Source organism: Amblyraja radiata, chromosome 7, assembly GCF_010909765.2.
Source record: "Amblyraja radiata isolate CabotCenter1 chromosome 7, sAmbRad1.1.pri, whole genome shotgun sequence".
NCBI lineage: Eukaryota > Metazoa > Chordata > Chondrichthyes > Rajiformes > Rajidae > Amblyraja > Amblyraja radiata.
In genome coordinates this window covers 80,798,114-80,825,536 of record NC_045962.1, presented here as the reverse complement: position 1 = coordinate 80,825,536, position 27,423 = coordinate 80,798,114, and the positions used below count along the sequence as shown (strand labels likewise).

The following is a 27,423-nucleotide window of genomic DNA, read 5'->3' as shown; positions in this document are numbered from 1 at the left end:
GTGAAAAGCTTTTGTTGCGTGCTAACCGGTCAGAGGAAAGACAATACATGATTACGATCGAGCCACCCACAGTGTACAGATACATGATAAAGGGAATAACATGAATAATATTTAGTACAAGATAAAGCCAGGAAGGTCCGATCAAAGATAGTCTGAGGGTGTCCAATGAGGTAGCTGATCTGTTCAGGACTGCTCTCTAGTGGTGTAGGAAGAAACTGCAGATGCTGGTTTAAACCGAATATGGACACAAAATGCTGGAGTTACCCAGTGGGACAGGCAGCATCTCTGGAGAGAAGGAATGGGTGACATAGAAACATAGAAACATAGAAAATAGGTGCAGGAGGAGGCCATTTGGCCCTTCGAGCCTGCACCGCAATTCATTGTGATCATGGGTGATCATCCACAATCAGTACCCCGTGCCTGCCTTCTTCCCATATCCCTTGATCCTGCTAGCCCCAAGAGCACTATCTAACTCTCTTTTAAATTCATCCAGTGAATTGGCCCCTGCTGACTTCTGTGGCAGAGAATTCCACAAATTCACAACTTTCTGGGTGAAATTTTTTTTTCTCATCTCGGTTTTAAATGGCCTCCCCTTTATTCTTAGACTGTGGCCCCTGGTCCTGGAACTCCCCCATCATTGGGACCATTTTTCCTGCATCCAGCTTGTCCAGTCCTTTCATAATTTTATACGTGACGCTTCGGATCGAGGCCCTTCTGCAGCCTGATCTCTAGTTGTTGGGCCGAAGGGCCTGTTTCCGTGCTGTGTCACTAAACTAAACTAAACTAAACTAAAATGCTGCAATAGCCTTTAGTAACTGCATTGAAAGTACATACTATCTGTTTCTTTCACGTAATATGCGATCATTGGCAGGGTCGACATTCCTTGCCCATCAAATGGCTTGTTAGCCCATTTAAGAGGATGGTTAAGAGTGGTACCGCATTGCTGGCGGTCTGGAGTCCTCGACTCTGCCAAGCGTAGGTATTGGCTGCTGATCCCATCCCTTCTGGACGTTTTTGAGCCAAATAGTCTTTGCAACAAGCTGGTAGTTTCATAATCATGATTACTGACGCTCGATTTTTGCATTCCAGATTTATTTAATTAAACGGATTTTAATTTCCAAGCTGCTATGTTGCAAATTGAGCTCATGTCTCTGCTTGTCGGTGGTGGGATGGCTCAGCTGGAGAAGGCTGGCAAGAGACCCGAGAGAGGTAAACAACATTATCAGAGCCACAGATAGACACAAAAAGCTGGAGTAACTCAGCGGGACAAGCAGCATCTCTGCAGGGAAGGAATAGTCCACCCATTCCTTCTCTGCAAAGATGCTGCCTGTCCCGCTGAGTTACTCCAGCTTTTTGTGTCAATCTTCAGTTTAAACAGGCATCTGCAATTCCTTCATACACATTATCAGAGCCACAGTAAAGAGTATAGACGTTGAGGGGTGCAGTTATTAAGATGTTGGTGAGGTTCAGTTTCGGACACCATGTCCGTGGATTGTCACCTTGTCGTGGTGGAGAAGCTTGTGTGGACCTGAGATCCTGAGAGCGATGCCGTCTGGAGCTGTGCACCTGGTAGGGCCACCCATGGCGGTAAGGTCGAGGGGGAGGTCTCTGACAAAGAGCAATCCAACCAAGACCTCAACGGTGGAACGGGCGGAGGACGATGGCTGACCTTAGTGGAGCGTTACAACGGCTGGGAAGGCGGATGAAGGCTGCAGCAGAAAAGGGTCTCCGGTCGTCATGGACCCCATGCCACTGGATCCTGACCCAGTTCTGTCAAGGACCCCACGTGGGGTGGCTGTCTGTGCACCAGTCTCCCCACGTTAAACAAAGTCACGCACAGGCGTCCTCCAACCCTGGAGACACCCATGGTCAGCCATGACTGAGGGGGGGGGCTGCGAAGTTATATGAAAGATGTTGCCAAGGGTGCTGAGAAGATTTACGAGGATGTTGGCAGAACTCGAGGGTCTGAGCTATAGGGAGAGGTTGAGTAGGCTGCGTCTCTATTCTTTGGAGCGCAGGAGGATGAGGTGTGAGAGTAATAGATCGGGTAAACACAGAGTTCCTTGGCCAGAGAGTAGGAGTCGGGCCGAATGGCCTACTCTTGCTCCTATTGTCTGTTGTCTATTGAGTCGGGAAGCAGAGGACATAGGTTTAAGGTGAAAGGGGGAAAGATTTAATAGGAACCCGAGGGGTAATTTTTTTTCACAGAGGGTGGTGGGTGTATGGAACTAGCTGCCAGAGGAGGTAGTTGAGGCAGGTACCATCACAACGTTTAAGAATGGGCATCTCAAAACATGGGGGGACATGTCCCCCGTCCCCACAATGGGACCTGCCCATGGTTGAGAGGGATATGGGCCAAATGCAGGCAGGTGGGTAAGGTGGACTTGTGGGTCTGTGTGGGATAGTTGGGCCGAAGGTGTCCGAAATGAAAGGACATGTTCCGGGTCAAGAATAAAAGATTTAAAGGGGTTCTGAGAGAGAACTTCTTCATACAGAGGTTGTTTGACAAGAGACAATAGGTGCAGGAGTAGGCCATTTGGCCCTTTGAGCCAGCACCGCCATTCAATGTGATCATGGCTGGTCATCCCCAATCAGTACCCCGTTCCTGCCTTCTCCCCATATCCCCTGACTCCGCTATCTTTAAGAGCCTCTCTCTTGAAAGTATCCAGAGAACCAGCCTCCACCTCCCTCTGAGGCAAAGAATTCCACAGACTCACCACTCTCTGTGAGAAAAAGTGTTTCCTCGTCTCCGTTCTAAATGGCTTAGTCCTTATTCTTAAATTGTGGCCCCTGGTTCTGGACTCCCCCAACATCAGGAACATGTTTCCTGCCTCTAGCGTGTCCAAGCCCTTAACAATCTTATATGTTTCAATGAGATATCCTCTCATCCTTCTAAACTCCAGAGTGTACAAGCCCAGCCGCTCCATTCTCTCAGCATATGACAGTCCCACCATACCGGGAATTAACCTTGTAAACCTGCGCTGCACTCCCTCTATAGCAAGAATTGGACACTGCACCCACTGCTTGCAGGGGTAGTGGAGGCAGAGGGCCGTCCAACATTTCAGAAAAACACGAACACCTGATGTGAGCTCAAATTGCAACACAGCAGCTTGCAGATTAAAATTAATTTATTTCAATAAATCTGGGATGGAAAATGGTTGCGGACGCAGTCCAGACCATCACGCCAACCAACCTCCCTTCCACTGACTCCATCTACACTTCAAGCTTCCTCGGCCTGGCCAGCAGCATAATCGCGGACCGGTCTCACCCCGGTCACTCCCTCTTCATCCCTCAGAAGTACAGAAGTGTGAAAACGTACACCTCCAGATTCAGGGACAGTTTCTTCCCACCTGTGATCAGGCAACTCTCACCAGCTAGAGTGCGGTTTTTGCCCTCCCATCCACCTCATTGGAGACCTTTGAACATCATTAATCGTACTTTATCTTGTACTGAATGTTGTATCCTTTCTCTGCACACTATGGACATCTTGATCGTAATAATTTATAGTGTCTATTGGATAGCTCTCAACAAAAAGCTTTTCAACGTACATTTACAATGTACACGTGACATTAATAAACTAAACTAACATTTTAAAAAACGAGTGTCAGCAACCATTGTCAGAGAATAATAGAGTCATACACAATGGAAACAGGCCCTTCATCCCAACTTGTTCGTATCAACCAGGATCCCCTTCCATACCAGTCCCATCTGCCTACTTTTAGCCCATATCCTTCAAAACTTTTCCTATTTATGTACTGTACCTGTCCAAAAATCTTGGAAATGTTGTAAATCTTGTACCTGCTCTTCTTCTTATCGAGCACATCACAAGATTAGAAATTGTCCAGCCAGAGCTGAACTCACTTCTCGGCATCTGCATACAGTGGCGTTTGTCTTGTGCTTCTTGTGCTTCTTGTGCGTGGTGGTGGAATGATTGGTGGAAACAGGGCCGCGACGTGAGCGCTCTTTCCTTGACCGCTTGTACCTGCTCGGGTACTTCCTCTGGCAGCTTGTTCCATACACCCACCGCCTATTGTGTGAAAAAAACCCTCAGGTTCCTCGAAAATCTTTCTCTTCTTACCTCATATATAAGAAACTATCAGTTTTTTGCTTAGATAATACAAGGCAAAGAGGTCAGTAGACTAAGGGTTAGTAAAAGGGATTAATGGAGACTTCAGTACTTGCTGTTCTATGCAAGAATCCAGCGTCTGCAGTTCCTAGTGTTAATCTATCTATCTATAACTAAAACTCTCATCTTGTATGTTTGTTTGATATATTTTTTTGTTTGTTTGTTTGTTTGATCGCGAAATACAGTCAAAACGGTACACAATAGCGCTACAATTTTAAACCCACCTTACTCACCATTGTCCTGCGGTGTGCAGTGGCACTTCATTCACATTGATGCTATATTATAAAAGTTATTGACTTTTTAAACTTTAATAAACCTGGAGGTCGCGCTTCCACTTGCCGGCCGCGCCTGCGCAGTTGGGAGAGGGTTGCCGTGCCCGATATCCGCGCATGCGTAATTAGGAAAGGGTTGCCGGGTCCGCCGCCATTTTGAGATCGCCACTTTGAATCGCGTCACAACGGTGATCTCTGGCGTCACAACGGCAACCCGTCAGCCGCACCTGCGCAGTTGGGCGCTATGGGTGAGTGGTGGAATGTTGCGTTGGGGACGTGGACCCAACAGGTCCGCGCTTGGTCTAGTGTTTTAAAAAAATGTAGCATAACCTCCCTGCTCTTGTCTTCAATGGTCTGTCTAATAAAAGCCAGTGTGCATGTTCATGGTGTGAGAACAGAAACATTCTCTTTCTCCTAACAATATTCACCAATTCTTTAGCCAGAGGGTGGTGAGTCTGTGGAATTCATTACCATAGAAGGCTGTGGAGGCCAAGTCATTGAGTATTTTTAAATTGGAGATTTTGACAGGCTCCTGATTAGTACGGGTGTCAGGGGTTATTGGGAGAAGGCAGAAGAATGAGGTTGAGAGGGAAAAATAGATCAGCCATGATGGAATGGCGGAATAGACTCGATAGTCCGAATGGCCTAATTCTGCTCCAATGAGACTTACGAACTTTTGAACATTATTTCCGAACAAAATTAATTTTATAGATTTAGAAAAAAAATCAAAGTTTAAAGTTAATGCACAGAATAGGTGCATCGGGGACCAGAGGACATAGGTTTAAGGTGAAAGGGAAAAGATTTAATAGGAATCTGAGCGGTGACTTTTTCACAAGTGGAACAAGCTGCCAGAGGAGGTAGTTGAGGCTGAGACTATCCCAATGTTTAATAAACAGTAAGATAGGTAAAACCATGTTTGTATACTCAGTGCTTACCTGCGCCTCCATCTTCTATGATCTATTCCACATTTTCCTTGAGCTCCATTCCTTTTGTCCTATTTTCCTGAGTTTATGTACCTCCCTCCCCCCCCTGACATCAGTCTGAAGAAGGGTCCCGACCTGAAAGGTCACCCATTACTTCAATCCAGAGATGCTGCCTGTCCCCGCTGAGTTATTCCAGCATTTTGTCTGTCTTTGGTTTAAACCAGCATAGAAACATAGAAACATAGAACATAGGTGCAGGAGTAAGCCATTCAGCCCTTCGAGCCTGCACCGCCATTCAATGTGATCATGGCTGATCATCCAACTCAGTATCCTGTACCTGCCTTCTCTCCATACCTTTAGCCACAAGGGCCACATCTAACTCCCTCTTAAATATAGCCAATGAACTGGCCTCAACTACCTTCTGTGGCAGAGAATTCCACAGATTCACCACTCTCTGTGTAAAAAATGTTTTTCTCATCTCGGTCCTAAAAAACTTCCCCCTTATCCTTAAACTGTGACCCCTTGCTCTGGACTTCCCCAACATCGGGAACAATCTTCCTGCATCTAGCCTGTCCAACCCCTTAAGAATTTTGTAAGTTTCTATAAGATCCCCCCTCAAGCTTCTAAATTCTAGCGAGTACAAGCCGAGTCTATCCCGTCTTTCTTCATATGAAAGTCCTGACATCCCAGGAATCAGTCTGGTGAACCTTCTCTGTACTCCCTCTATGGCAAGAATGTCTTTCCTCAGATTAGGAGACCAAAACTGTACACAATACTCCAGGTGTGGTCTCACCAAGACCCTGTACAACTGCAGTAGAACCTCCCTGCTCCTATACTCAAATCCTTTTGCTATGAATGCTAACATACTATTCGCTTTCTTCACTGCCTGCTGCACCTGTATGCCTACTTTCAATGACTGGTGTACCATGACACCAAGGTCTCGTTGCATCTCCTCTTTTCCTAATCGGCCACCATTCAGATAATGTGCAGTTCCATCTGCAGTTCCTTTCTGGACAGGTGCATGGACAGCACAGGTTTGGAGGGACATGGGCCAATCGCGGGGCAGGTGGGACTAGTGTATCTGGGACATGTTGGCCGGTGTGGGCAAGTTGGGCCGAAGGGCCTGTTTCCACGCTGTGTCAGCCTATGACTTAATTTGCAGGAGAGGCTGATGCCCGGGAGGTTTTATTCTCGGTAATATCTCAAAGTTCCTTGCAGGTGGAGTACCGTTCACCTGGTGGATCGGGAGAACCAATGAGAAGCAAACTTACTGGGACGGTTCACTGCCCGGACGTCAAACATGCGCGTGCGGATTGGAAGATAGTTGCCTGGATACGAGATATCGGTGCAACTGTGATGCTGGCACTGATGAATGGTAGGGCGACATTTATTTCTGAAATAATGCATTGTATCATGTTTGTTGCCTGGAATATTGTTACGCAAACTGTGGCTTGCCTGAACTGCCTTGCACGCATTACTGCTCCCCACTTCTCCTTGGTCTGAAGAAGGGTCTCGACCCGAAACGTCACCCGTTCCTTCCCTCCAGAGATGCTGCTTGTCACACTCACTTACTCCAGCATTTTGTGTCTATCTCCGATTTAAACCAGCATCTGAAGTTCTTTCCTACACACTTGGTCCCACTGTGTCGTCTTTTCCATGTAGTTATATTTGTCAATGGTTCGATGGATAGGTTGGGCCGAAGGGCCTGTTTCCACACTGTATGACTTTGTGACCCGTGGTTGTTACACCCATACTGGACCTGGGTGTCTGTGACACCTGCCGCCTTTGTTCACCTGTTACCTGCCAAGCTTTCTCCTGCCCGTCCAAAAGCACTGAGTCCAGGCTGCAGTTTCCGAGCTGTGCAAACAGACTGTGGTCTGTCGAAGGCTTAATTTATCAGATACATTACTAAATCCAGGTGGGCTTTCAGAATACGGAGAACATGCAAGCTCCACACAAACAGCACCTGAGGGCAGGATCGAACCCGGGTGTCTGGTGCTGTGAGGCAGCAGCTCTACCCGCTGCACCACTGTGCTGCCCTAATGAAGTGGCTAAGAAAGGAGATTCAAGATTCAATTTAATTGTCACATGTACCGATTAAGGAACAGTGACATTTGAGTCACCATACAGCCCATACTAAGTAAAAAAGCAAAAATACGCCCAGCACATAAAATAAAGTTTAATATAAGTGGAATCAACATTCCTCACTGTGATGGAAGGCAGTAAAGTTCAGTCATCTTCCTCCTTTGTTCACCCGTGGTCGGGGCCTTTTGAACGGGGCCGTTGCCGACGGTCCGATGTTCAAGCCCTCTCGTCGGGATGATCGAAACTTGGATGTCTGGACGGATCGGAACACTCTGCGGCATGGAGCTCCCGAGTCGGCCGCTTCTTACCGCTACTTCACGGTGTTAATGTACGCAGGCCCCGCGGTCGGAGCTCCAACATTGGCGATCCTCGGCAAAAGATCCCAGGCTCTGCGATGGTAAGTCCGTGCCGCACCCACGGCTTGAAGCTCCGGGCCGGTCTCCAGGAAAGACCGCACCACTCAATGTTGATAGGCCTCAAAGGGCGGGTGGAGATACAACATGGAGAAAAATCGCATCTCCGTCGAGGTAAGTGACTGAAAAAAGTTTCCCCTGACCCCCCCCCCCCCCCCGTACCCCCAACAACCCCCACATAAAACATACCAAGCAAACAAATATTCAAGACATACTTAAAATAATAAAAACAGAGAAGGGACAAGGCAGGCTGCTAGTGAGGCAACCATTATGGGAAGGAGATGCAGACATGCATATTCAATACGAAGGAGCTGAAGAAAACAGACGAGGGAGAATTTCTTTAGTCAGAGGGTGGTGAATCTGTAGAGTACATTTCCACAAAAGGCTGTAGAGGCCAAGCCAATGGGTATTTTTAAAGTAAGATTGATAGATTTTTGATTAGTAATTATACTCTGTAATTTTAGCTCCGATACTTGACCACACTAAAAGTGAATCTTGGGCACAAGTGCTGCATTCTAGTTAGTTGAATTACAGTGCAGTGGACAGGCCTCTTATCCTTGGAACTGGTTCTTTCAAATAAGAAGAAAGGAGATGAGGAGGAATTCACACACAGAGAGTGTTGAATCTCTGGAATTTTATTGCATAACTCCAAGTTCTCTGTAGCTCAACGTGTTCACCTTGGTCCAAAGTTTTGAATGCCACTACTCAGAGCCGAAGAGAAGTTAACGGTGAGGAGAATTATCTCTGCTCACCGATTTAATATCCAAAGGAGTTCACAGCTACGTGGCGACCAGGGAACTCAGGGTAGACCTGAAACATAGAAACATAGAAATTAGGTGCAGGAGTAGGCCATTCGGCCCTTCGAGCCTGCACCACCATTCAATATGATCATGGCTGATCATCCAACTCAGTATCCCGTACCTGCCTTCTCTCCATACCCTCTGATCCCCTTAGCCACAAGGGCCACATCTAACTCCCTCTTAAATATAGCCAATGAACTGGCCTCGACTACCCTCTGTGGCAGGGAGTTCCAGAGATTCACCACTCTCTGTGTGAAAAAAGTTCTTCTCATCTCGGTTTTAAAGGATTTCCCCCTTATCCTTAAGCTGTGACCCCTTGTCCTGGACTTCCCCAACATCGGGAGCAATCTTCCTGCATCTAGCCTGTCCAACCCCTTAAGAATTTTGTAAGTTTCTATAAGATCCCCTCTCAATCTCCTAAATTCTAGAGAGTATAAACCAAGTCTATCCAGTCTTTCTTCATAAGACAGTCCTGACATCCCAGGAATCAGTCTGGTGAACCTTCTCTGCACCCTCTCTATGGCAATAATGTCCTTCCTCAGATTTGGAGACCAAAACTGTACGCAATACTCCAGGTGTGAAGGAAGGGAAGGGTGTCCAACAGAGTGACGGAGACGAAAAAAAAAATTTCTTAATGCTTGGAAACTGAAAGCATACAATGAGGATTTAATTGTTTTTTTGGCCAGATGATCCATCCTTAATAATTTAACAGGACAGTGGATATGGCACTCATTGACTCGGAGTGAAACGAGTGGGAATGCTTTGCCAGTATTTGCTGAGCTTGCTCTGAAGCTGCCCATTGGAGATAAAGCAAAAAAATAATCTTCGCACAAAGGCTATGAGCACTCAGCAGTTTCTTGGAGTGGGCAGCCTGTGTAAAGGCTCGCAACCTAATTTAAAACTAGATTGATAATTCTGCACTCAATTCAAGTCCCACTTATGTTTGGATTGGCTCTGGGTTAAGCAGCGCTTTCACACTGAAGCTACCATTCGCTTTTATTCCACCCCTCCTCCCCTCCTATCTCTTTCAGCATCACCACCAACTGCTTCACATTCCTGGGCGTGCACTTTTCCGAAGATCTCTCCTGGTCCCAGCACACTGATGCAATCATAAAGAAAGCACATCAGCGCCTCCTACTTCCTGAGTAGACTACGGAGAGTCGGCATGTCAAAGAGGACTCTCTCGAACTTCTACAGGTGCACAGTAGAGAGCATGCTGGCTGGTTGCATCGTGGCTTGGTTCGGCAACCTGAGGGTCCAGGAGAGGAAAGCGATGCAGGAAGTTGTGACCACTGCCCAGTCCATCATCGGCTCTGACCTCCCCACCGTCGAAGGGATCTATCGCAGTTGCTGCCTCAAAAAGGCTGCCAACATCATCAAGGACCCACACCATCCTGGCCACACACTCATCTCTCCGCTGCCATCGGGAAGAAGGTACAGGAGCCTGAAATCTGTTACATCCAGGTTCAGGAACAGCTTCTTCCCCACAGCCATCAGGCTATTAAACTCACCAACAAACAGACTCTGAACTGTAACGGCCTATTGCACTCTATCTGCTTATTTATGTGTATATTGAACTAAACAGTTCTGCATTTTTGTTCACAATACTCTGTTGTGCTGCAGCAAGCAAGAATTTCATTGTCCTATCTGGGACACATGACAATAAACTCTCTTGACTTGAAATGTCTGTGGTACACTAATCATGGGCTCTTGATCATCTCCGATCACAATAGTTCAGCCTTTGTTGCAGGAGGGTTGCTGCCACACAACGCCAGAGACCCGTGATCGAACCTGACTACGGGTGCTGCCTTATCCGCTTCATTCAGGTGGCACTGTGGTGCAGCAGGTAGAGCTGCTGCCTCACTGCACCAGACACCCGGGTTCAATCCTAACCACGGGTGTAGGCTGTGTGGAGTTTGCATGTTCTCCCTGTGACCACGTGGGTCTTCTCTGGGTGCTCTGCTTTCCTCCCATATTCCAAAGACGTGCAGGTTTGTAGGGTAATTGGCTTCTGTTAAAGTGTCCCTAGTGTGTAGGATAGCACTAGTGTAGGTTTTGCTGGCCGATGTGGACTCGGGGAGGGGGGGGGGGGCGAAGGGCCTGTTTCCGCGCTGTGTCTCTAAACTTTGTTGGCTGCACCTTGGACAGTGAAGACCTAACTTCTGATTTTTCTGCTTTGTTCAATGTGTAAGACACTCCTTAAAAACCATCTCTTTGTCCAAGCTCTTTGGTCATCAAGTCTGACATCCCCCGATGTGATTTGCGATCATGTTTATTTGTTTAGAAGTGGACCTTTGAAGAATCTTGGCATGCTTTGAAAGCACTTTATAAATGAAAACTTGTTGTTCTAGATGTAGGTCTGTGTCAGGATTTATAAATTACCTTCAAAAGGCTTTGTAATATTTGATATTTATAGACTGCATCTGTAAGATATTACGGCAGTAGCAGGTAGATATAAACAAGCACAGGTTTTCAGTGCACGCTGTTGACAGTGTGGGTGATCTTTATTTTACAAAAGCACACTGCGCATACTCACAAATATTCACGAGACTGATAAGATAATGAATATTCCAGTGGCGCAGTTTGATAATGAATAAGACTGATAAGATAATGAAGATAATAAGACCGATAAGATAAGCAGTCCATACGGAGTTTGTACATTTTCCCCGTGATCTGCGTGGGTTTTCTCCGAGATCTTCGGTTTCCTCTCACACTCCAAAGACATACAGGTTTGCAGGTTAATTGGTTTTCTGTAAATATAAATTGTCCACTAGTAACAATAATAATAATACATTTTATTTATGGACGCCTTTCAAGAGTCTCAAGGACACCTTACAAAAATTGAGCATGTAGAGGAAAAACATGTAAGGGGAATGAAATAAATAGTAGAGACATGACTAGTACACAAAGTAAAGACAGAATTCAATACGAAACACAGTATGAGGCAATTAATGCACAGATGAAAAGGGACGGGGACGTGGGGCTAAGGATAGGCAGAGGTGAAGAGATGGGTCTTGAGGCGGGACTGGAAGATGGTGAGGGACACGGAATTGCGGATCAGTTGGGGGAGGGAGTTCCAGAGCCTGGGAGCAGCCCTGGAGAAGGCTCTGTCCCCAAAACTGCTGAGGTTGGACTTGTGGATGGAGAGGAGACCGGCTGATGTGGATCTGAGGGACTGTGAGGGTTGGTAGGGGGAGAGGAGGTCAGTGAGATATGGGGGGGCCAGATGGTGGAGGGCTTTGTAGGTGAGGACCAGGATTTTGTAGGTGATCCGGTGGGAGATGGGAAGCCAGTGAAGTTGTTTGAGGACTGGAGTGATGTGATGCCAGGATTTGGTGTGGGTGATGAGTCGGGCGGCTGCGTTCTGGACCAGTTGGAGTCGGTTGATGTAGGTGGAGCTGATGCCAAGGAGAAGTGAGTTGCAATAGTCCAGTCGGGAGGAGATGAAGGCATGGATGAGTCTTTCAGCAGCGGGCGGTGTGAGAGAGGGTCTGAGTTTGGCGATGTTGCGGAGATGAAAGAAGGAGGTTTTAATGACATGGCGGATGTGAGGCTCAAGGGAGAGGGTGGAATCAAAGATCACGCCAAGGTTGCGGGCCTGGGGAGATGGGGAGACAGTGGTGCCGTCGATGGTGAGAGTGGGGTTATTGATTTTGCTGAGTGTGGCTTTGGAGCCTATGAGGAGGAATTCTGTCTTATCGCTGTTGAGTTTGAGGAAATTATGTTGCATCCAGGTTTTTATAGCTGACAAACAGGAGTTGATATGGGAGAGGGGGGGGTTGTGGGAAGATTTAGTGCCAAGGTAAATCTGGGTGTCATCAGCGTAACAGTGGAAGTCCAGATTGAAGTGGCGGAGTATCTGACCAAGAAAGAGGATGTAGATGATGAAGAGGAGGGGGCCGAGTACGGAGCCTTGGGGAACGCCTTGAGTGACTGCGGCTGTAGCAGAGGTGTGGTTGTGGAGAGAGATGAAGCGGGATCTAATAATAATAATAATACATTTTATTTAATGGGCGCCTTTCAGACATCTCAAGGACACCTTACATAGTAATCGGAATAACATATAATCGGAATATAACAAGTAATAAAGACATCACAGAGACACAAATTAAAAACAGAATTCAATCCAAAAACAGAAAATCAAAAACACAGTGTGAAGAGAGAGCAGCGGCAGCCAAAGCGCGCCAGCGTCCACTCTCTCTTCATGGCAGCCATCTTGGACACAGACCTACAGGACTACAAATTAGACAAAAAAATCATCCCCCCACAATGGATAGCACTGTGGGGGAAGGCACAATGTCCAGTCCCCACCCCATGTTCACCCCAATGTCAGGCCTATTGAGGCCACCGCAATTGCCTCTATGGAGGCCAGATGTCCCTGGCCGTTCTCACCAGGTGGTCTTGCCCCGGCGTCGGGAGAGTCCTTTCGGCGGCTGGGCCACCTGGAACGGCCGCTTCCAGGTTGGAGCCCGCGGCTGCCGAAGCCGACAAGGCCGCGCCGGTTTGGAGCTCCCAGGCTCCCGATGAAAAAGTCGGTGCCGCCTCTCCGCACCGCCGCCTCTCTGCACGCCGCCTCTCCGCACGCCGCCTCTCCGCTCCGCAGACCCGCAGCCCGGAGATGTTGCTCTCGGCGGTCCAGCTCGCCAGAGCTCCAGCGCGGCGACCCAGGCAAGGCATCGCCCGCTCCACTCCGCTCCGCTCCAGCGCTCCAACGCTGTGCCGCCGCCGAGGCCGAGGTGCTGGGCGGTCCCCGCCAGGAAACGGCGCTCCAAGCCCGCTGGTAGGCCACGAGGACGGGTCGATGGGCAGCCCGGAGAAAAGGCTGCCACACCGACCAGGTAGGGACCTAGAAATAAAGTTTACACCTACCCCCCCACATTAAAAAGACCATATCCCCAACAAACAAAAAACAGGACTCACTACAAACTATTAAAAAAACGAATTTAAAACGGACGGCTGCTGGCTAGCAGCCGTTCACCAAGATGGCTCCTCCTTTTCAAGGGATCTGTTGGAAAGGTAGGAACGGAGCCAGCTGAGTGAAGAGCCTTCAATGCCGAGGTCTTTGAGTCTGGTGAGCAGGATGTTATGGTTCACTGTATCGAAGGCTGCGCTCAGGTCGAGGAGGATGAGGATGTTGAGGGAACCAGTGTCAGCAGAGTTGAGGAGGTCGTTGAGGACTTTGAGGAGAGCAGTTTCTGTGCTATGGAGGGGGCGAAAGCCAGATTGGAGGGGTTCAAATAGGTTTTACGCAAGGAGGTGGGAATGAAGTTGCGACGCAACGATACGCTCCAGGGTTTTTGAAAGAAAGGGGAGGTTTGAGATTGGGCGGTAGTTAATGAGAGAGGAGGGATCAAGACCAGGTTTCTTTAAGATTGGTGTAACGGCAGCAGTTTTGAAAGCGGAGGGGACAATTCCTTGGGACAATGAGGAGTTGAAGAGATTAGTGAGGTAGGGGCAGAGAACGGGGAGGCAGGACTTCAACAGGGGAGTGGGGAGAGGGTTGAGGGAGCAGGTAGTGGGTTTGGAAGAGCTGATGAGTTTGTAGATTTCAATAGGGGTGACCAGGTCAAACTGGGAGAGGAAGCAGTGTGGAGGAGGGGTAAGGAGGTCAGTGGAGATGTTGAAAGGAGGGGCCTTGGTAGGTGGTGGAGTAGATGCTGGGGAGTCGGGTACAGGGGATAAAGATTGATAGATGGTGCTGATTTTATCAGCGAAAAAGTGGAGGAATGAGTTGCAGAGAACCGGAGTAGAGGTAGGGAGAGTGTCTAGTGTGTGTAGAATAGTGTGTGTAGTGTGTGTAGAATAGTGTTAGTGTGCGGGGATCGCTGGTCGGCGCAGACTCGGCGGGCTGAAGGGCCTGTTTCCGCTCTGTATCTCTAAACTAAACTAAACTAAACATCGCAAGACACAACTAAAGGGCCTGTCCCACTTACGCGACCTTTACAGGTGACTGCCGGCCGGCATCCGTGATAGGTCGCTGAAATTTTCAACATGTTGAAAATTCAGCGGCGACCAGAAAGACGCTACAACTCTTTGGAGACCTCTCACAACCATAGGAGACCTCTCACGACCATACAGGCTGTATGGTCATGAGAGGTCTCCTATGGTCATGAGAGGTCACCCACGACATGTCACCAGGGGTCGCCTGTATGGTCGTGAGAGGTCTCCTATGGTCGTGAGAGGTCTCCAAAGAGTCGTAGCACCTTTCTGGTCACAGCTGAATTTTCAACATGTAGAAAATTTCGGCGACCTATCACCATCGCTACAGTTATACAAGACATTGGAAAGGCCACATGTCTGGACAGAAGGAATGGGTGACGTTTCAGGTCGAGACCCTTCTTCAATTACACCAGCATTTTCGGCTCAACTTGCCCATGCCGACCAACATGTCCCATCTATCCTTGCCTTTTGGCCCTTATCCCTCTAAACCCGTCTTATCCATGTACCTGTCTAAATGTGTCTTAATCACTGTGGTAGCACCTGCTAACACTGTGATAGTACCTTCACATGTACGATCTTATGGAGGTACTGTTGTATAGAGGTGTATAAGATAATAACTGGTTGACATGGTGGCGCAGCAGTAGAGTTTCAGCCTTTCAGCACTTGCAGCGCCGGAGACCCGGGTTCGATCCCGACTACGGGTGCTGTCTGGACGGAGTTTGTACATTCTCCCCGTGACCTGCATGGGTTTTCTCCGAGATCTTTGGTTTCCTCCCACATTCCAAAAATGTACAGGTTTGTAGGTTAGCTACACAAAATTGCTGGGGAAACTCAGCGGGTGCAGCAGCATCTATGGAGCGAAGGAAATAGGCGACGTTTCGGGCCGAAACCCTTCTTCAGACTCTTCAGGGTTTCTGAGTCTGAAGAAGGGTTTCGGCCCGAAACGTCGCCTATTTCCTTCGCTCCATAGATGCTGCTGCACCCGCTGAGTTTCCCCAGCAATTTTGTGTACCTTCGATATTCCAGCATCTGCAGTTCCCTTTTGAACAGGTTTGTAGGTTAATTGGCTTGGGTTTGTACACTTGGTTAATAAGTGTAAATTGTCCCTAGATTGTGTCCCTACTAGCATTTTCGTTAATGTGCGCGGATTGCTGGTCGGTGCGGACTCGATGGGCCAAAGGGCCTGTTTCCACGCTGTATCTCTAAACTAAACTAAACTAAAATGAGGAGAATAGAGAAGGTAATGTCTTTCACACAAGGAAGGGGAATCAAGAACAAGGTGAAATAGTTTAAGGTGAGAGGGGAAAGATTTAATTGGAACCTGAGGGGCGACTTTTTCTCACAGAGGGTGGTAGAGGAGGCAGTTGAGGCAGGTACCAAAATAAAATGTAAAAGTCAATTGAACAGGTACATGGATAGGAAAGGTTTAGAGAGGTATGGGCCTAATGCGTAGGCAGGTGGAACAAGTGTAGAAAGGGCATGTTGGTCAACATGGCCAAGTTGGACCAAAGGGCCTGCATCCATGCTGTAGGACTCTATAGTTGTTATCAGCACCTCTGGCCTGAAGCTGGTAACCCACAGAAACGTTGCTTACGACAGATATTTTAGTTTTTTTAGTTTAGTTTAGTTTAGAGATACAACGCTGAAACAGGCCCTTCGGCCCACCGAGTCCATGCTGACCAGCGAACCCTGTACATTAATACTATCCCACACACACTGGGCTCAATTTATATTTGATACCAAGCCAGTTAACTTACAAACCGATGATAGACACAAAATGCTGGGGTAAATCAGCGGGTCAGACAGCGTCTCTGGAGAAAAGGAGTAGGTGACATTTCGGGTCGGGCCCCCTCTTCAGACTGAGGGTCAGGGGAGAGGGAAAGGAGAGATATAGATGGTGATGTAGAGAGATATAGAGAGGATGTTGCTGAACTCTCGTTGGAGAGAGAGGAAGAGAAGTTCTTCAGAGTAGGCACACCGTGAGGAGATTTCGCAGTGGAGCCGATGAGACGTGTAAACCTGCACGTCTTTGGAAAGCAAAAGATCTCGGAGAAAACTCACGCAGGTCATGGGGAGAACGTACAATCTCCGTACAGACAAGCGCCCGTAGTCAGGAAGGAACCCGGTTGTCTGGCGCTGTGAGGCAGCAACTCTACCGCTGTGATGCCCACGGTGGTGCTGAAAGCTGAAGTGATTTTTAATGACAAACCAATTTTTACTGAATTTTGATACATAGCGCAATTACATTTAATAAGATGTAACACAGCCCTTAATAACTGGAAGAAAAGAAATATAGACATTTGATATACTGGAGAATCGTACGACTGTGTAATATTGATTTTCTGTGGAGTTATGACCTTCATTAGTACTGTTCCATTTCAAAATTACTACATAAATATCATCACCTGATGGTGTTTTTGTGCGCGTGTATGTGTTCAATGTTTTACCATATCAGTCAAATGCTTCCATTTCAGTAATTCCCTTGATGAGACACAAAGTTTGATTAAACCAACTGATGCAGGTACAGCAGGCAGCGAAGAAAGCTATTGGCATGTTGGCCTTCATAACGAGAGGAGTTGAGTACAGGAGCAAAGAGGTCCATCTGCAGTTGTACAGCGCCCTGGTGAGACCGCACCTGGAGTATTGTGTGCAGTTTCGGTCTCCTAATTTGAGGAAGGACATTCTTGCTATTGAGGGAGTGCAGCGTAGGTTCACGAGGTTAATTCCCGGTATGGCGGGACTGTCATATGGTGAAAGAATGGGACAACTGGGATTGTATTCAGTGGAATTTAGAAGGATGAGAGGGTATCTTATAGAAACATAAAATTATTACAGGATTGGACACGCAACATGCAGGAAAAATGTTTGCGATGTTGGGGGAGTCCAGAACCAGGGGCCACAGTTTAAGAATAAGGGGTAGGCCATTAAGAACTGAGATGAGGAAAAACATTTTCACCCAGAGAGTTGTAAATATGTGGAATTCTCTGCCTCCGAAGGCAGTGGAGGTCGACTCACTGGATGCATTCAAAAGAGAGTTGGATAGAGAGCTTAGGGCTAGCGGAATCAAGGGATATGGGGAGAAGACAGGAATGGGGTACTGATTATGGATGATCAGCCATGATTGCATTGAATAGCGGTGCTGGCTAGAAGGGCCTAATGGCCCACTCCACCTCTATTTTCGATGTATCTGTATTATTGATATAATTACCACAAGCCTCTTTAATTTCAGCAAGCACCTATTCAGTTCAGTTTCAGTTTAGTTTATTGTCACGTGTACCGAGGTACAGTGAAAAGCTGTCGTTGTGTGCATCCTGCCAGCAGAAAGACAATACATGGTTTTAGTTTTTAGCTTTGGAGATAGACTGGAAACACTGAAAAGTTTGGCAGAAGTCAATAATCAGAATGTTTTTTTTCCCCCAGTTTGACATAGTGATCAGCATCGTCCGCGCCGACCAGCGATCTCCACACACTAAGGCTATCCTACACACGTTAGGGACAGTTTAACAATGGTACCGAAGCCAATTAACCTGCAAACCTGTGCGTCTTTGGAGTGTGGGAGTAAACAGGAGGTCCCGGAGAAAACCCACGCAGGTCGCATGGAGAACGTACAAACTCCATACAGACCATCACCTGTAGTCAGGATCGATCCCGGGCCTCTGGTGCTGTAAGGCAGCAACTCCACCGCTGCACCACTGTGCTGACCTTCTCTCTCCATTTTCTCTGGCTCCTTAGTCCTGGCCTAAGGATTCCTGAGACTCTTGTGGGGATAAACGCGCTTCCGGACTGGGATGTGTAGGAAGTAACTGCAGATGCTGGTTGAAACCAAAGATAGACACAGAAAGCTGAATTAACTCAGCGGCATAGGCAACATGTCTGGAGAGAAGGAATGGGTGACGTTTCGGGTCGAGACCCTTCTTCAGACTGAGAGATCAGGCAGGACTTCAGGACTGGTAGATCTTCCTGTTGTTATTGACCTCGGCAGACTGAGTTAAAGAAGAATTAATCACGCTGCTGATCACAATGCCAAACTGGGGGAAAAAAACATTCTGATCATTGACCTGCCAAGCTTTTCAGTTTATTGGGGAAACATTTTAAGGTCTGTACGGATCATTGAATAATTCCAATAAGTTGACAAGGAGTCTGGACCAAGGGGCGGCACGGTGGCACAGCGGGAGAGTTGATGCCTTACAGGGCCAGAGACCTGGGTCCGATCCTGACTACAGGTGCTGTCTGTACGGGGTTTGTATGTTCTCCCTGTGACCACGTGGGTATTCTCCGGGTGCTCCGGTTTCCTCCCACATCCCAAAGAACGTGCCGATTTGTAGTTTAATTGGCTTCTGCAGTGTGACAATAGACAATAGGTGCAGGTGTAGGCCATTCAGCCCTTCGCGCCAGCACCGCCATTCAATGTGATCATGGCTGATCATCCCCAATCAGTACCCCGTTCCTGCCTTCTCCCATATCCCCTGACTCCGCTATCTTTAAGTAAGTAAGTAAGTAAACTTTATTTATATAGCGCATTTTAAGCCAATTTGCATTGACCCCAAAGCGCTTCACATAATTTAAATAATAATAAGTTCCATTGCAAACCATAGAAAAAGGTTTTTAAAAATAATGAATAAAAAATGGACACAACATATTACAGAGTTCAACACAAACATCCCCCCACAGCAGAATCAAAACATTTCCACTGCGGGGGAAAGGCACCAGAAAGTTTAGTCCTCTTTAAGAGTCCTATCTAGCTCTCTCTTGAAAGCATCCAGAGAACCTGCCTCCACCGTCCTCCACCGAGGCAGAGAATTCCACAGACTCACCACTCTCTGTGAGAAAAAGTGTTTCCGTTCTAAATGGCTTACTCCTTATTCTTAAACTGTGGCCCCTGGTTCTGGACTCCCTCAACATCAGGACCATGTTTCCTGCCTCTAGCGTGTCCAAACCCTTAACAATTTTATATGTTTCAATGAGATTGCCTCTCATCCTTCTAAACTCCAGAGTGTACAAGCCCAGCTGCTCCATTCTCTCAGCATATGACAGTCCCGCCATCCCGGGAATTAACCTTATAATAGAACCTGTGCAGAATAGAACCAGTGTATGGGCGTTCATTGGTCGGCGCGGACTCGTTGTGTCTGCTTCCATGGTGTATCTCTGAAAATAAAACAAAAATTAAGAAAAAAATAAAACTAAAAACTTACTTTAGGGAAAGGAAGATCAAATGCAGAAGATATACCTTGTTCCTTGTGGTCATCACTTCCGAAGAGTCCACCAGGGACTACACTGGAAGTTGGACAATTTATACTGGACAATTTTTACATTTATCAGGTCAAATAACCTGCAAAACTGCGCATCTTTGGAAATGTGGGAGGAAACCGAAGATCTCGGAGAAATCCCACGGAGGTCACGGGGAGAACGTACAAACTCCGTACAGACAGCGCCCGTAGTCGGGATCTAACCCAGGTCTCCGGCGCTGCAATTTGCTGAAGGCAGCAACTGTATTGCTGTGCCACCATGTCTGAGAGTGTCGGGTGGTGAATCTGTGGAATTCTTTGCCACAGAAGGCTGTGGAAGCCAAGTCAATGGATATTTTTAAGACAGAGATAGATTCTTGATTAGTATGGGTGTCAGGGGTTATGGGGTTAGTTATTTAAGGCAGGGGATGGGGATAGTGATTCAGACTTATGTAAAACCTGACTCACTTCATGGTTCACGGAACATAACCTTTATGTAAGTTGGGCAGTTTCTGCACTATACTAGTGGAGTCTCCATGCAGAGAAATCTCTACTAATCTCTACCCAACTACTAAACTCAGCAAAACTCTTAACTAAAGGTGGCGCAGCAATAGTGTTGCCACCTTACAGCGCCTGCGATCCGGGTTCGATCCGGACTACGAGTGCTTGTCTGTACGGACTTTTGTACGTTCTTCCCGTGACCTGTGTGGGTTTTCTCTGGGAAGCTCCCGTTTCCTTTCACACTCCAAAGACGTGCAGGCTTGTCGGCTAATTGTCCCTAGTGTGTGTAGGATAGTGTTAGTGTGCAGGGATCACAGGTCGGCGTGGACTCGGTGGGCCCAAGGGCCTAGTTCCACACTGTGTCTCTATACTAAACTAAACTAAACTAAACTAAACCAATTTAAACTAAACTAAACTAAACTAGACTTCAGCACTACCACTGCAAGGACTTCAGTACAATGATTGTGTTAGCCAGAGACTGGTAACATACCTCCTTTCACAGTGTAGTGGCTGTTGCACTAATAATATCTTTATATGAGCAGTGGGAGCAGTAATTTTGTTTCCCATCTATATATAGAGCCTGCCTTACCGGAGGGCAGTAGAGTTCTTGGGAGAGATGTCGAGGAACTAAATCAAAATAATGAGACCTATTGCATTTGAAAAGGGACAAAAAACAGTTTATCAACAGAACACTCGAGTCTCATTAATGCTCTGAGTCTGTGATATAGAAACATGGAAAGTCATTGCAAGATGAGGCTATTTGGCCCTTCGAGCCTGCACCGCCATTAATTGTGATCATGGCTGATCATCCACAATCAGTAACCCGTGCCTGCCTTCTCCCCTTATGCCTTGATTCCACTAGCCCCTCGAGCTCTATCTAACTCTCTATTAAATTCATCCAATGACTCGGCCTGCACTGCCCTCTGTGGCGGAGAATTCCACAAATTCACAACTCTCTGGGTGGAAAAAGTGCCGTCTCACTCACGCTGTCTATCGCACTGTACTGGGACATATACAATTGGCATGACTTCAGAAAGTTTTTGTTGCATGTCAGAACAAAGCTCTAATGCAATGATAAGGATGGCCGGCGCTGTCATGGAGTGCTGGCTTTTGGATTCACGTATCAATGAGATAAAATTAACGGGAGTCACAAGAGACCGCCGATGTTGGAATCTGGAGCAAAAATCAAACTGCTGGAGGAACTTAGCTGGTCGGGCAGCGTGGATGGAAACAAAGGTTCGAGTTCATATTCATAGGTGGTGGGAGCAGATTTAGGCCATTCAGCCCATCAAGTTTACTCCACCATTCAATCATGGCTGATCTATATTTCTCTCATAACCCCATTCTCCTGCTGAGTTTAGAGAGAGATAAGGGCCTGTCCCATTTAGGCGATTTTTTTAGGCTGTTGCCACACGGTTGCCGGGGTGTCACCTGTATGGTCGTGAGTAGTCTCCTCAGTCGCCCATAAAAGTCGTGGCGTTTTCTGGTCTCCGCTGGATTTTGAAATGTTCAAAACGTTTTGGCGACAGTCGGCTTGGGCTTGTCGTAGTTTGTCTTCTCCTCACTTAGGTGCTGTCGTAGGTCATCGCCAGGATGGCGTAGGTTGTCGCCAGGTGACGTACGTTGCCGCCGGTACTGACTTTGATGAATTCCATTGTCTTAGTCGTCGGCAGTCGGCTACAAATCCGCCTAAGTGGGACTTGCCCAATAGTCCAGTCGCCGGTTTTTCGGCGACCTGCTACAAGCATGACAGTCGCCTAAAAAATTTGCCCAGTGGGACAGGCCCTATACAGCAAGGAAATAAGCCATTTGGCCCATCAAGTCCATGCCGAACATCGATCACAGCGCAACAGTAGAGTTGCCGCCTTAGAGCGCCAGAAACCCGGTTTCGATCCTGACTACGAGTGTTGTTTCCACGTTCTCCCTGTGACCACGTGAGCTTTCCCCGAGCGCTCCGCTTTCCTCCCACACTCCAAAGATGTACAGGTTTGTAGGTTAATCGACTTTGGTGAAATTGTAAAATATCCCTAATGTGTAGGATAGTGCTAGTGTACGGGGTGAATCCTGGTCGGGACGGACTTGGTGGGCCGAAGCAGAGAGTCCCTGACCCGAAACATCACCTATCCATGTTCTCCAGAGACGTTGCTTGACACGTTGAGTTACTCCAGCACTTTGTGACCTTTTTGTATTCCAGCATCTGCAGTTCCTTGTTTCTAAATATATGGGATGCTTGTGCAACAGCAGCCTATGTGAGTGATGGGTGGTTTGCAACTGTGACATTTAATATTGATAAGTTAGGCCAGGTACAAAGGTGTGGGCCCCATTACATGAAACTATCTCCTGAAAGTTCATCTTTGTTAAGTACCTCAGTACAGATCTATTTCTGGATTATCCACACAACATGCCAGGGGAATCGAGAGCCGAAGTACATAGGTTTAAGGTGAGGGGGGGAAAGATTTAATAGGATCCTGAGAGGTAACTTTGTTGCAAAAAGAATGGTGGGTGTATGGAACGAGCTGCCGGAGGAGGTAGTTGAGGCAGGGACTATCCCAACATTTAAGAAACATTTAGACAGGTACATAGATAGGACAGGTTCGGTGGGATATGGTCCAAGTGCAGGCAGGTGGGACTTGTGCAGGTGGGACATTGTTGGTCAGCATGGGCAAGTTGGGCCAAAGGGCCTGTTTCTGCACTGTATCACTCTCTATATCCCAAGCTCATTTTCAACGGCATGCCTGCCAGCCCACCCATCCAGCCAAGGCAATAGACAATAGGTGCAGGAGTAGGTCATTCAGCCCTTCGAGCCAGCACCGCCATTCAATGTGATCATGGCTGATAATCCACAATCAGTACACCGTTCCTGCCTTCTCCCCATATCCCCTGACTCCGCTATCTTTAAGAGCCGTATCTAGCTCTCTCTTGAAAGCATCCAGAAAACCGGCCTCCACCGCCCTCTGAGGCAGAGAATTCCACAGACTCACAACTCTCTGTGTGAAAAAGTTTTTCCTCATCTCCGTTCCAAATGGCCAAACCCTTATTCTTAAACTGTGGCCCCTGGTTCTGGACTCCCCCAACATCGAGAACATGTTTCCTGCCTCTAGCGTGTCCAAATCATTAATAATCTTTCAATAAGATCCCCTCTCATCCATCTAAATTTCAGAGTATACAACCCCAGCCACTCCATTCTATCAACATATCACAGTGACCGCCATCCTGGGAATTAACCTGGTGAACCTAAACTCCCTCAATAGCAAGAATGTCCTTCCTCAAATGTGGAGACCAAAACTGCACACAATGCTCCAGGTTTGGTCTCACTATGGCCCTGTACAACTGCAGAAGGACCTCTTTGCTGCACACATCATCCCCTGATTTCTATCTCCTGCCAACTTGATGCCCAAACCCACGTCTCACTTTATTTCTCTCACCCGCCTGCTCTCTGCTGTTCTTTCCTCTCACTACGTGAGTGAGAGGGAAGAAAGCACAAGCACTGGACCCAGATCGCAGGGAGTGTATGAATAAAATTGTGACCCCCGCCTACTGCCAGAGAATGAGACGTTTTGAGCCGTTGATAATAATAATAATAATAATAATAATAAATCTAATTTTTTTTTAAATGTTTATTTTATTGGAAGCAATTGTACAAGAATAAAGCAATTGGCATAACAATTATACAATTTTCGTACAGCTTCATTTTTAACATTTTATAAATTGATAAACTCCAACTCAATAATCAAGTTTGCTGTTGACACTGTGGTGGTGGGCCTGATCTCAGACAACGATGAGAAGGCCTACTGGGAGGAGGTGGCTGATCTGGCACTCTGGTGTCAGGACAACAGCCTCCTCTTGAACATCAAAAAAACGAAGGAGCTGATCGTGGACTTTAGGAGGGCACATCATCTGAGGACGTACACACCATTGAGGATAAATAGGGATACTGTGGATAGGGTGAGCTGCTTTAAATACCTGGGAGTCCACATCTCTCAGGTTATGACATGGACATCACACGCCGCAGCACTCGTGAGTAAGGCAAGGCAGCGCCTTTACCACCTCAGGCAATTGAGGAAATTCAGAGTGTCTCCGAGGATCCTCCAGTGCTTCTACTCAGCGGCTGTGGAAAGCATCTTGTCCGGAAATATTACAATCTGGTTTGGGAATTGCTCTGCCCAGGACAAGAAGGCTCTGCAGAGAGTAGTGCGTTTGGCCGAACGCACTATGGGAACTTCACTCGCCCCCCTGCAGGAACTATACATCAGGAGGTGCAACTCCAGAGCCAATAAAATCATGGGAGACCCCTTCCACCCCTGCAACGGACTGTTCCAGCTGCTACGGTCAGGCAAACGCCTCCGTTGCCATGCTGTGAGAACGGAGAGGTTGAGAAGGAGTTTCTTCCCAGAGGCCATTAGGACTGTAAACTCCTATCTCACCAGGGACTAACTTTACTGGACCACTCTACTGCTTTTTTTAAAATTGCTGTTTTTTTCCCTTTTTCCTTCCGCCCACAATATTTAATATGAAAAAGAATATGTGATTCTGTTCCATTCTGTTTGTAGTTTGTTTGGTTGTTTGTTTGTTTGTCTTTTTGCACAAAGTCCGCGAGCATTGCCACTTTTCATTTCACTGCACATCTCGTATGTGTATGTGACGAATAAACTTGACTTGACTTGACTTGATGAATCGGGAAAGAAAAAGTAAAAAGGAAAGAATGAAGAAAAAGAAGAAAGATACAAAGAAGAGAGAAGAAAAGCCCCTACCCCCCCCCCACCCCCCCCCACCCCCCCCCCCCCCCCCCCCCCCCCCCGCTCACCCATCCCAAGTATCGGTTTGTGTTCAACCATTCTATTGTTGAAGAAATTCAGTGAAAGGAGACTATGTTTTGGAGAATTGGTCTGATTTATCAGGCCTTATTTTTTCTAAATGTAGTGTCTCGGACATTTCTGTGATCCACATCTTCACTGTGGGAACGTGAGTATACGTTTTTTCGCTAATCCAGAATTGCGAGTATCCAGAATTTGAGGATACGTTTTTTCGCGGTTATTAAGCCGTAGTCAAGGAAACATCTTTGGAATGTTGTTAACTTAGAACAGCCCTCTGACATTTCGTTGTCTCTGTATTGTACACTGACAATGACAATTAAAATTGAATCTGACATTCCTAAAATTATTCGTTTTGCATCTGACTCCAGTTGAATTGTAAGTGTTTTAGAGATGATATCGAATATTCCCATCCAGACGTTTTGTTTTTTTATAAAGGATGCAAAGGAATGGGTTAAGGTAGCTTCTTGGAGGTGACATTTATCACACATCGGGGAGACAGTTGGAAAAATCTTATTTGGTCTTTGAATAGTATAACCTATACAATATTTTGAATTGTATCAGGCAATGCCTGACATTTAAAGAACAGTAATGTATGTATAATAGGCTTTCCTCCCATATATCTTTTGAAATAGGTAAACCCAAATAATAATAATAATAATAATAATAATAATAATAATAATAATAATAATAATAATAATAATAATAATAATAATAATAATAATAATAATAATAATAATAATAATAATAATAACAATAACAATAATAATAATAATAATAATAATAATAATAAAAATATATTATAATTTTATTATTATTATTAGTATTATTATTATTATTATTATTAGATTATTTTTATTTTTATTAGTATTATTATTATTATTATTAGATTATTTTTATTATTATTATTATTATTATTATTATTATTATTATTATTATTATTATTATTATTATTATTATAATAATAATAATAATTATTATTATTATATACTTTTATTGTCCTTGTAAATACATACAACAACATTTCAGGTGCACTGCCCGAGCGGAGCTCCAACGTAGCAGATAAATAATAACGAATAACAAAAACGTCAAGTCAACTCATAATGTGCAATATTTCACAGTATAGTATTGTGGCAGTACACAATATTGGCTATGGGGGCTGTGTGTTCAGTGCAGAGTCCGGAGTGGTAATGGTCTTGGGGTGGAAACTGTTTGTTAATCTTGTGGTGTGGTGATTTGATGGACCTTTAACGCTTTCCTGAGGGCAGAAGGAAAACAAACGATGTGCGGGATGAGCAAAGGAAGAAGTGAAATAATTGGCATCATCTTCAACACACACTTCCCCAATTTAACCGCAGTTAATGGCCGTGATATATAACCTCTGCTAATCCCTCACTTGTACACAGCCAGCTGTGCCCTCACCCAACATCTGCTATCCTAAATGTCAATCCTTCAAGCCCATCTGTTAGATCGCAAACTTGTCATTCCTTCCAGATAGCCATTATTTTTTTTTTCATGTCATTAGCCAAGCTTTGGCGGGTCTCGTTTATTCTCCCCTTATCAAATAACACACTTGTGTGAGGTTTGGTTTAATTAAACCACAGTCTCTCAGTTCCGGTTAAAAACAACAGTTCTTCATTATCTGAAGAAGGGGCTCGACCCGCAATGTCACCCATTCCTTCTCTCCAGAGATGCTGCTTGGCCCGTTGAGTTACCACAACATTTTGTGCCTATCTTCGGTGTAAACCAGCATCTGCAGTTCCTTACATAGATACATAGAAAACAGGTGCAGGAGGAGGCCATTTGACCCTTCGAGCCTGCATCGCCACTCATTGTGATCATGGCTGTTCATCCACAATCAGTAACCCGTGCCTGCCTTCTCCCCATATCCCTTGATTCCGCTAGCCCCTAGAGCTCTATCTAATCGGCCTGTCCCACTTTCCGATTTTTTAGGCAACTGTCGGCGACTGTTATAGTCCTAAAGTTCGCCGAAAAAACGGCGACACCCTACGTCATCCTGGCTACCACCTACCACAGCACCTACGTCAGGAGAAGTCAAGCTACGATCATTGGCGTCAAACCCACTGTCGCCGAAAACATTTCTACCTGTTGAAAATTTAGCGGTGACCAGAAAAATGCTTCGACTTTTTGCGCGACCCCCCCCCTCTCCCCCCCCCCCTCTTTTAAAGGTCTAACCGCACACAGTGCTTTAACCGTCTTTTTACAGCGCCAACCTTCCTGTTCATCGCGGTGTGTGTCTGTTACACCTTGGCTTTGCACCGTATGAATTTTTTAGACAGTGCTCCCCCCGCTTGCCCTGTCCCCCG

At 46.5% G+C, this 27,423-nt stretch overlaps 1 protein-coding gene across 1 annotated transcript in view; it reads left to right on the top strand.

The window, feature by feature from the left end:
- Window positions 1-27,423, top strand: part of LOC116975564 (contactin-associated protein-like 5) — a 480,271-nt gene that overhangs the window by 241,522 nt on the left and 211,326 nt on the right. The window contains exon 11 of the mRNA XM_033024851.1: window positions 6,540-6,696. Within this exon, the coding sequence (XP_032880742.1) occupies window positions 6,540-6,696 (157 nt within the window). The remainder of the gene's footprint in view (window positions 1-6,539; window positions 6,697-27,423) is intronic.